This window comes from Acanthochromis polyacanthus, chromosome 11 (assembly GCF_021347895.1).
Source record: "Acanthochromis polyacanthus isolate Apoly-LR-REF ecotype Palm Island chromosome 11, KAUST_Apoly_ChrSc, whole genome shotgun sequence".
Lineage (NCBI taxonomy): Eukaryota > Metazoa > Chordata > Actinopteri > Pomacentridae > Acanthochromis > Acanthochromis polyacanthus.
Window position 1 is genome coordinate 4,058,319 of NC_067123.1, and position 11,074 is coordinate 4,069,392.

The following is an 11,074-nucleotide window of genomic DNA, read 5'->3' on the forward strand; positions in this document are numbered from 1 at the left end:
TCTTGTAGCACATATTAAATGCAGCTTTATGGAAGTGCTTTTCAGGGTTATTAAGACCTATAGAAATGTCTTTTACTGATGTACCAACCCTCCACCAGGAGGTAAAACATATTAGAGATTCTTTGGATTCCAGCTGGCTGCTATCACTGGTCATCTCCTGGTTGTTCTTTCAGCCACATTCCAGCTGTTTCATCGTCGACACAAACAGGATCTTTGTCAGTCCAGTCTGCAGGTTTTATTGGCTCTACTCTCCTTCGTTTAACAGAACATGTGTTGGGGAACGTTGGGAACCGTTCGACCTTTTCCCGGTTTCCATGCCGACCGAGACGCAATGGAGATCCGAGAAGCTCTGGAGAGCAAAAGTACATGTTCTGTTGCATTCTTGCTTTTATTTCCCTGTTATTAAACCCACAACAATAACACACGTGTCATTCAGACGTAGTGACTCTGCTGAGAATTCTGACCAACCGGACCAATGCCCAGCGGCAGGAGATCGCTAAGACCTTTGAAGAACAAACCCAGAAGGTAGAGAAACACCACATGTTCAGAAAGAATTCCAGAGAGGAATTTTCAGGCCCTGGAGGAAAAACTTCCTCCGTTCATCTGTCATAGGTTACACAACACTGTCATCCCTTCATCTGCTGATGAAATGTAGAAATGTTTGAACACACCTCTGTTTGGAGAAGGTTCAGACTAAAAGAATCTTTATTCACAACAGCAGCACGTCTGTTTATCTTTTAAGGGAAAGTCAACAGAAGAAACAGGACACAAACATACAGTGTAAAATAAAATCCATCTGTTATTTACGCCTTTCCCCATTACAGGTTCGTTTTGCATCTTTAGAATGAACAACAAATACTAAAATGAGAAACAGAAGTCATATTTCTAATTTAAATGAATGTAAAACATCTGTATCTTTGAATAACATCAACTTTTTAAAAAGATCATTTAGATTTTTTTGTTCAAACATTACTTTTAAAAAATAAAAAATGAATTCCAATTTCACAAACATTTTGTCTAATATGTGAAACTGTAAATGTACATCTAGAATCGAATACAAGGAATGACAATTAACAGAAAAAAACTGAGTTATATTTTAAACTGTTAAGTCAATCATTTTAATAATGTTTATCTCTGATTATTAGTCCATTTCCAAATTATCAAGAGAAATGACAAAACTAGACATATTTACACATCTAATGGAAAATAACGTCTAAAAAACTCTGACTGTGAATTTATTGTTTTAAAGAAAACATTTTTTTTACATAAAATGTATAGTACTACTATTACTACTAATAATAATATAACACGTTCTAATACATAAAATGTATTTTATTAATAATAACATATAACATTTAATACAACATATTTTAATAACAATATACAACATGTTTTATACATAAAAGTGTATTTAGCAATAAAAATAATAACAATATATAGCATGTTTTAATACATAAAAATGTATTTCATTATTATTATTAATAGCAGTAGCAATAATAATTGTTTTTAATACATAAAAATTATTTTAATAATTTCTTATCACTTCACAAATTAAATTTAAGTGTAAAATTGCAAATACTTTTCTAAAATTAGACAAATAAGTGACAATTAACAAAAAGACTGTTGATCTTTCATTTTCCATAGATTTGTTTATTAAGCTTTAGATTTTTTGTACACAAAACCTGTAATATCTTTATTCCAGCATTTTTATATTATATTTTATTATATTACATATGTTCTATCATATTTCTAGTAATGTAAAATAAATTTATAAAAACAGCAACTGTGAACAAGTAATAATGAACTCATTTCCAGTATGAAACTGTAAATGGATTATTGGTTCTGTAATTTAACATCAATGTATTTGATAAATTGAGGATATCTTATATATTTATAGCAGTTTTCACAGCTAAAATCTAAACAGTTCTAATCTAATACAATGTTTTACAATGTATCCATCACATTTTTTATTTCATTGTTTTTACATGAGTAAAATCTAAAAAAATATGTCATTATACATAAAAACTTCACATATCTAGTGTTTTTTCACTGACACCGTCTAAAATGGGTCGCTGTGGTTTATCAGGACCTTAATGATGATGAAGCATGTTTAATATGGACTATCTAGTAGTGATGGGTCTAACGACACTTGAAGCCTCGACACATGTGTCGACTCCACAAGGCGAAGCCCCGTGTCGGTGTGCGTATCGCTGTAAGGCAAACCACGTGACCGACACAGTTGCTGTGTCGTTTGGTCTTGGAAGCGCCAAATCGTATTGATAAGGCGGAAAATGTGGCGACAGGTTTGTGGCTCGTGTTGCACCGACATTTTGTGTACTTTGCGGCTTTGCGTTGGTTTCTTACTTGTTTGTGGAGATCATCATGGATAATCAATCAAGGAAGAGGAAGTTTTCTGTCGTGTGGAATCACTTTGATCTTATCACGGCAAATAAGGTAAATGCTCTTCCTGTTGTTGTTTCCACTATTTTCGGGGGTTTTTGCAATTTATGTCAAACGAAATTGCTTACACAGATTTATTTGTAATTCTGACTGTAGGTGAAATGTAGGATTTGCTCTCAGGAGTTGTCCTACAGTAACTGGAGCACCTCTACAATGCTGAGGCATTACCGACATGAGAACGAAGCGCCTGATGACACCCCTTTGATCAACCCGAGTGCTTCCATGAAGCAACGAGGTGATGAAAGAATTGTGAACATGATTATTAAAGACTGTCCAGCGCTCAGCATCGTGGAAGACGAGGGGTACCGAGAGTTGGATGGAGTTCATTATGCCCTCATATGTTCTGCCAACAAGAAAGGTAGGCAATGAAGTTGATTAATTGGATATGGTGTTATACATTTTAACAAAGTGAATTTGTTTTTTTTCCCTTTTTTTGATGTCTTTTACGACATATTTTGTTTAGCACTTTTAATGTTTTTGTAATATTTGGTATTTATAATTTACTATTTTATTCTCATCAGTGTTTTATGTTGCACTTTGAATCAAGTTCCTAGTTAATGAATTTGCTCTGGCAATAAACTTTTTCTGATTCTGGTATGCCTGTTACGTGCTTTCACTCAATAATCTATTAACCTGTGTTCTTTTAAATTTAGACTCTCAAGATCATGATTGGCCAAAAGTATGAGGAGAAAAAGGAGAAGGTGAAAAAAGAGCTGGAGAGTGCTGCTGCAGTGAGTCTAACGGCTGACATGTGGACTTCAATCGACATGGAGGCATACCTGGCTGTAACCTGTCACTACATCCACAGTGAGACTCATACAATGTCTACATCAGTGTTAGGAGTGGAACACTTTCCCCAGCTGCACACTGCTGAAAATCTGGCCCAAGCTAAGCAAAAAATAACGGAAGATTGGGCCATAGCAGAGAAAGTGAGATGTCTAGTCACAGATGCAGCAGCAAACATGAAGGCATGTGCCAGAAAGCTCCACATTAGACACACAATTTGCATAGCTCACTCATTGAACTTAACAGTCAGGAAATCATGTGACAAAATTGAGACACTCACAGGTATTCGTAACAAAACAAAGCAGATTGTAACATACTTTCGAACAAGTACCACGGCCAAAGAGAAGCTGGGACAAGTCCAGCTACAGATGGGATCACCAGTGAAGAAATTAATTAATGAGGTGTCAACTAGATGGAACAGCACATATTTAATGCTGGAACGCATGGTGGAGCTGAAGGAATCAATGATGGTATCTCTGGCCTCTTTAAATAGTGAAATACCTCCTCTAACTACACAGGATTTTGAAACCATACAGGAGACTCTCCATGTGCTTGCTCCATTTCACCAAGCAACAGTGGAGCTGTCAGAGGAGAAAAGAGTGAGTGGATCAAAAGTCATTCCTATGCTTAAAATGCTGCACCACTCATTGCAACGCAACGCAGTCAGTATGACAACAGAAACTGCAAAGACTTTGGTGGAAAACCTTAACAAAAGACTTACAGAAACTGTGTGCGGCCTTGAGTCATCAAGTGTGATGACTTAACCAACACTGCTGGATCCTTGGTTCAAGAAAATGGGGTTTGTGAGTGAGTGCAAAGCCAATGAAGCAGTGAAAAAACTTAAGTCAGAGTGTGCTGCAGAAATGAGAAGGAGCACTGTGCCAATACTAATGGATGATGCCCAGGCTGGACCTTCAACACAACCACCTGCTCCCAGTTCAGTTTGTCATATCATATTGTAAAGTGTTTATTTGGATTTTAACCTCAGCTTTAATTAGCTGTAAAAGGAGAGTTCAGAGTTTAAGACTAACATAGATGCATTGTATGTTTTTCCCCCTCAGATGACAACCTGTGGGAGCTGCTAGACATGGAAGTCTGGGACAGCAGAGCCAACTCAAGTGCCACCACAGATTCTGTTATTGAAGTGAAGAGATATCTGTCTGAGGTTAACACTCCCCGCTCACAAGATCCACTTCAGTACTGGAAATCACAAAGGGAAGACTACCCTCACTTGTACAGACTTGCAATGAAATGTCTCTGTACACCGTCTTCATCAGTGCCCTGTGAAAGGGTGTTCTCCAAAGCAGGAGAAATAGTTTCCAAGCGACGTAATCGCCTTGGCCCTAAGATGTTACAGCAGCTGATGTTTCTGAATAAAAATGTATGAAAGACTGTTGTGTTTGTTTTCAGTTAAATAAATACATTTATTAATCATTTAAACTTTATTGTCCCACATGGGGCATTTGTCTTGACAATAAAGTGCAAGTTCAAGCAGGCACAACAATACGCAATGAGTGAAAAGTCTTTATTGAAGCAGCCTGCAATGACTCTTTTCATCCAGCAGATGTCGACATTTATACAGTAACTGTCAACACAGTTTGGGAAATGTTCCGATACACACACTAAGGTATCATCTACCCATCCCTACTATCGAGTGTTTTTTCACTGACACCGTCTAAAATGGGTCACTGTGGTTTATCAGGACCTTAATGATGATGAAACATGTTTAATTATGGACTATCTAGTGTTTTTTCACTGACACAGTCTAAAATGGGTCACTGTGGTTTATCAGGACCTTGCGGCGGCTCTGAAGAAATCTTTATCTGGAGATGTGGAGGTTCTTCTGCTGGAGCTTCTGATGCCTCCTGTCCAGTATGAAGCTTATCGGCTGCAGCAAGCCATGGCCGTGAGTGCTACAGCTCTTATTTAACTTACCTGGCATTTATATTAGTGTTTGTATTCATGCATATTTATGTGTGCAGGGTTTAGGTACAGATGAGGAAACTCTGATGGAGATTCTGTGCACCAGATCTGGACCTCGGCTTCAGGAAATCAGAGCCGCATATAAACAATGTAACTTTTCTAATCTTCTTCAACCACATAAACTGATAGTTGTGGATGTTTAAATTCACATATTTTCTTTATTTCTTTTGGTTTTCAGTGTATAAGAAGGATCTGGAGAAGGAGCTGAAAGGAGAAACCAGCGGAGACTTTGCTAAACTCGTTCTGGCTTTACTAAATGTAATTTCACTATTTTTATCTTTACATTTTTCACAACTAACAGTCACATTTTTTTTAAAACTACAACTGTGCCTTATGGATTATTATTTACTCTATATGTGGCTCTGAAATAGAATTTTTTTCTTCTTCCTCTCAACAGAAAAGCAGCGCTGCTGGTGGTGTTCAAAGAGATATTGAGGTATTTATTTATTTTACTTTTGTAAATTAAAAAATGTGCTCTAATTGCATAAAAGGAGAATCTGTGATTATTATATTTTAATATAAAAAAGCTGCACATTGTCAAAATAAATGTGTTATTTTCAAGATTATTCACACACACACACACACACACACACACACACACACACACACACACACACATATATATATATATATATGTATATACACACACACAGTAAACTGTAAAAATGTAATTTTGTAAAATGTAATTTTACATAATTTTCTAATTTTCTCCAACATTTTTTAAATGTTCAAAAACATCAATACAATAAAAGAACACATAGAAGGCATATTTACATGTCCAGTGCAAAATAATATTTACAATTCCCTTAAAGGTTTCCTTTTTAAATATTAACTGTTTTTATGCACAAAAGGACTGATTTGTTGTAAAATCCCAATTGTTTTCCTTTTAATAGATAAATTGGTTAAATTCAAGCATAATATATTTATATAATTAGACACAATTAATGACACTTCTCTAATTTTACACAGATTGGTACAATAACTGTACACAGATTTGTTTGTTAAATGGCAAATAGCTTGTACACTGCAATTTTTTTACTATATTTTCTCTTTTCTCATAGATTTTTTAAATATTCAAAAATGTCAATGAAGTTACAAAAGTAGACAAATTTACATGTCTCTGTAATGCCGTTAAAATTCCCACTTTTTTTTATAGAAAATTGCATTTTTTGAACCATAAAAACACAAGACATGCATTCACAAGTTTTCATTTATGTGGTTAAAGGAAGTATTGAGGTATTATTTTACCTTATATTCACAAATGTGGTACTCTCAACATTATATTCTAATAGGATAAAGCATATCTCTACTAAATTCTGACAGTGCACCATTATAATCCATAGATTTACTTTATTAGTTTGTTAATAAGAAAAGTACCTGTGATTTCGGAGCAGTTCTCACCATCTTAATTGCAGAAACAGCTCAAAAAAATCACTTTTTCCCCAATCATTTACTTTCTCACATAGAGAATATTCAGAATAGCTGTGATAAACGGGGACGTGAGCAGCAAAACTTTCATTTTTGCATCACTCTGTGACACTTATATGCACTCACAGCCCTTATAGGGAGCAGAATGTTGCTGTAAAACTTCAAATTTGTGCGATTTCACCTTTTTTGGACTGTTTTTTTTGTTTTCAGTCTCTGTCTGCGACTCTAAGTGGGAAAAAAGCTGATGCTGGACCGTGGATTAGCATCCTGACCTCCAGAGACTCGGATCATCTCAACAAAGGTGGTTCTCTGATTTAGATTTACACAAATTTAAACATAAGTTAATTCCTCTAACTTTTAATAATAACTTCCTGACAGTGCTGACGGGACTGGAGCTGAAGAACGGACAGGCGATCAATGAAACGGTGGAGAAACGCTTCTCTGGAGACTTTCGACTGGGTTTGAGTGTTTTAGGTGAATAAGGTTTGAATGTTTTAATGTGAAATGCACATGTTGAATAACTTCTAAAGTTTATTATTATATGTGTTTGTAGTTCAGTGCATTCAAAGCTCCGATGTCTACCTCGCCAAGAGACTCGCCACCATGAAGGTACGCTAGTTATCTTTCTAACTCACTTAAGTTAAACATATTTTAATGAGGTTTTTGCCGTAACAAAAGGAGGGATTCTTGCTAGTCATTGAATCTAAGCATGTCCATCAGGTGGCGCTGTGACTGAGAGTGTATTTTGGTCTAGGTTTGTAATCTGGGCCAGAGTCTGATCCCACTTGCAAAATTTGAGGCAGATTGTAGTGTATACAGGCCAATTAGACGGCACTTCCTGTGTCATAATTGTCGAAATTCCACCAGCCACCAGCCATCTCGGACTTTTGTGGAGCATTTTGCTAACTTTTAATCACCTATGACTAGTGTACATCCTGGCCAAATTTGAGCACTGTCGGTGGTACCCTGTTTGAGTTTATAGCTTTTGATAAAGTGAAAAAAATGGTCCAAAATATGACACATAATTCAAAATGCTCAGCATCCTGTTGTGTTTTGGGTATGGGTGTCAATGACATTTTAGTGCATCTTGATGAATTACATATATGTATCAAGTTTCATAACTCTAGATGACACGTACTGGCCATAGTAAATGCTTGAAATTTTCCAGGTGGCGCTATGGAGCCACTTTGGCTCACACCCATGCAATTCCCCCAAAAAATATGATTTTTTTTTCCGCTGATCCTGATGTATGTACAAAGGTCGACGTGCTTTCAAGTATTTTTTGACCTTCAAAAGTCCAAATGAAAAGTCCACCAAAGAAAGAACAATGGTGTAAATTAAACCCATGGGTTTCAATGGGGTCTTTGCACCATTCAATGCTTGGACCCTAATTAAAGCTGCAAGCAGCGTTGATCGGGTCCTCGCATCTTTACTGGTCAGTGAGTCCAAGCTTCCACCAGGTGGCGGTGCAAGTGAGAGTGTGTTGACCTAGGTATGTCATCAGGGCCAGACTCTGATCATACATGTAAAATCTGAGGCAGATTGGAGCATGTACAGCACTTCCTGTTTCATGGTTTCATCGAAACTCCGCCAGCCACCATTTACACACACTCAGATTTTTATGGAGCAAAAACTTTTTGGATAGCTTTTAATCACCCATGCCTGGAGCACATCCTGGCCAAATCTGAGCTCTGTTGGTGTTGCCCTATTTGAGTTAAAGCTTTTGAAAAAGTGAAAAAATTAGTCCAAAATGTTCCAAAATATGTCACATAATTCAAAATTGCCAGCTTCCTGTTGTGTTTTGGGTGTGGCTGTCAATTACATTTTTGTGCGGCTTGATGAGTTACATATGCCTACCAAATTCCATAGCTGTAAATGGCATGTAGTGGCCGTAGTTTGTGGCGCTATTTTGGCTCACATGTGTACAATTCCTCTAACATATCAAATTTTTGCCGGTCCAGATGTGTGTGCAAATTTTCATGGGTTCTCAAGCATTTTCAGGCTTTCAAAATTGCAATTTTAAATGCGACAGAAAAATGATGAAACATAATAGATTTCAAGAGGTTCCTGGTACCGTAGGTGTTCAGACCCAAATAAAAAGAAAACTTCTAACTTGACTTCATCTGCAATGAATCGAGCTTTATGAATAAAACATTGTCTGAAATTTAGGGAACAGACTTCCTCTTGCTGTAATATCCCAGTTTGTAAATCAATAACAGTTAATGATAGACTTTCTTGTTGTTTTGGATGCAGTAGATCATTTCAAACGACTTCCTGGTATGTGAATCGTTTCATGCAAAACGTCGTTAACTGAGCCAAACAAATGATCCCTGTGTCCTTTGGCTTGAATTTTGCATTTATGACATCACGAAGCAAATCAGGTATCGCCCTTTGCGCCTTGAGTTTTTTTTAAACCCAAAATCTATTTTACATGAAGAACCCACCTTTCCTCCATCACACTCTTTGTGAATGTCTGGGTTTTCCCTCTTCAGACGACAGAAAGACGGGATTTAGTCAGTGGACAGCACTTGTTTTTGAATCACACTCATTTTAACAGTTTTCTTAACTAAGGTAGAGGTTTATTATCACTATTATTGCTGCTATAGGTGTAAACATTATGTTTAGCTAGAGATAGCACTTGTATGGCCTTAAAAAGTACCAGAAATGTACAGAAATTAGCTTTAAATGTATTTTACTGATGGGGAACAACAGTGTGCTGTATACTGTACAATAGAATTCACACCTTTTGAATAATTGCTCCCATCCACAATGTGCAGAACTTGCAATAATTAGAATAAAATAAAATACTAGATGCCACAAAAACATATGAAGACCATATTGGCATATGTAGGACAGTATGCATGAGTGTGTCCATGCACTTAGCAGATGCTTTTCTCCCAGTTTCTCATTGTGTGTGTGTCTTTGTGGTTTTACAAGCGTGTGTTTTAATCAAAAATTATTTTTTATGGAGTCTTTTGCCTTCGTACGACAATCTATTCAAGATTTGACCCCTAAGCTGTGGTCCAGATGCAAAAAACACACTAAAATTTTCAGGTTTTTACATTCTAACACTGAAAATAATCTTTTTCCATGTCAAAAATTCAGTTTTATAGTCTTTTGCTGTTGTACGAAGATCTATTCTAGATTGAACCCACCTTAGCTCACTGGTTTTTAATCTGGACCTGATTTAAAGTGGTCCAGATGCAAACAATGCACTAAAATCTCCATGTTTTCACATTTTAGCACCAAAAATTATCCATTTACGCTTCAAAAATTATGTTTTAGGGAGTCTTTAGCCTTTGTGCGATGATTTATTCAAGATCCGACCCACCTAAGCGCAATGGTTTTTGGTGTGAACCTGATCTAAAGCGGTCCAGATGCAACAAAACAAACTAAAATCATCATGTTTTTACGTTTCAACACAAAACACAATGAGTTCTATGTCCAAAATTGTGTTTTATAGTCTTTAGCCTTGCCAAGAAGCAAAGCCAAGATCACATTCTACCTTATTGATTTGTTTATTATTCACAACAACACTTCTATAACACACAGGTTTGCAGACTGTTGTTGCACTGACTGTAAAGCTACGTGAAACAAACTGGACGTTAACTTTGTATGTATGAGGTGATATTTGGAACTTTTCACAGCCTCATAATTTAAACTTTTGCAGCCGTCCTTTGTTCACGGCATCATGGTTTCTCACAGCGAGGAGGATCTGCTCTGCATCCGAGCGGCCTTCATTAAACTAACAGGAACTTCTCTGTACTCGGCTCTGCAGGTCAGTAAAACTGCAATACATACTAGAGTCGCCTCTCAGTATCCAACGCTGACGTGAAATCTTTCTTTTTCTACAGAAACAGTTCAAAGGAGATCATCTACAGGTGCTGCTGGCCGTCTGTCGGTCCGAAGATTAAACCAGAATTCCACACAAACAGTCTGTCTTTATGCAAAAATAAACTCTGATAACTTCCTGCTCTTCACATTTTATTAGATCAACATGAATTGCATCTTCTACATTTACTGACTCACAAATACATAAAATCTAACAAAACAAGTTGTGTTGAGTGCAGTTAATGAAAAGGTGATGAATAATTTATACTGCAAATAAATGTAGTATTTATTTTACAAATAAACCAGGTAGGGAACACTGGCATGATTTGTTCAGATAATCTCATCACAATATTCCCTTCAGTATTAGGTCTTTTGTTTTTAACCCTCCTACTATCTTTGGGCTCAATTTGACCCCACGCAATATTTAACGTCTCTAAATAAATGATCAATCTTTTCGGTTCATAATTAATAGTGTTGTGACGTTTACGAACGAACTGGTTCTTTTGAACGGCTCGTTAACATGAGCGATGGGAACCGTTCTGTTTTTCTTTTTTCCCCCCAGTTATATGGGGAGGAGCGCAGTGCT

General features: G+C 36.6%; 1 protein-coding gene and 1 long non-coding RNA gene across 2 annotated transcripts in view; both read left to right on the top strand.

Annotated features, from left to right (window-relative positions):
• Positions 1-10,627, top strand: part of LOC127536076 (annexin A2-like) — a 16,754-nt gene extending 6,127 nt beyond the window's left edge. The window contains exons 3-13 of the mRNA XM_051955496.1: positions 266-362; positions 437-525; positions 5,039-5,152; positions 5,229-5,319; positions 5,408-5,487; positions 5,627-5,665; positions 6,868-6,958; positions 7,036-7,131; positions 7,211-7,266; positions 10,328-10,435; positions 10,512-10,627. Of these exons, the coding sequence (XP_051811456.1) occupies positions 266-362; positions 437-525; positions 5,039-5,152; positions 5,229-5,319; positions 5,408-5,487; positions 5,627-5,665; positions 6,868-6,958; positions 7,036-7,131; positions 7,211-7,266; positions 10,328-10,435; positions 10,512-10,571 (921 nt within the window). The 3' untranslated portion in view covers positions 10,572-10,627. The remainder of the gene's footprint in view (positions 1-265; positions 363-436; positions 526-5,038; positions 5,153-5,228; positions 5,320-5,407; positions 5,488-5,626; positions 5,666-6,867; positions 6,959-7,035; positions 7,132-7,210; positions 7,267-10,327; positions 10,436-10,511) is intronic.
• LOC127536071 (uncharacterized) lies at positions 3,118-4,637 on the top strand. Its single transcript, XR_007945082.1, has 2 exons — positions 3,118-4,182; positions 4,308-4,637. It is a non-coding gene; the product is annotated as an uncharacterized LOC127536071 (long non-coding RNA).
• Positions 10,628-11,074: the final 447 nt, after the last annotated feature.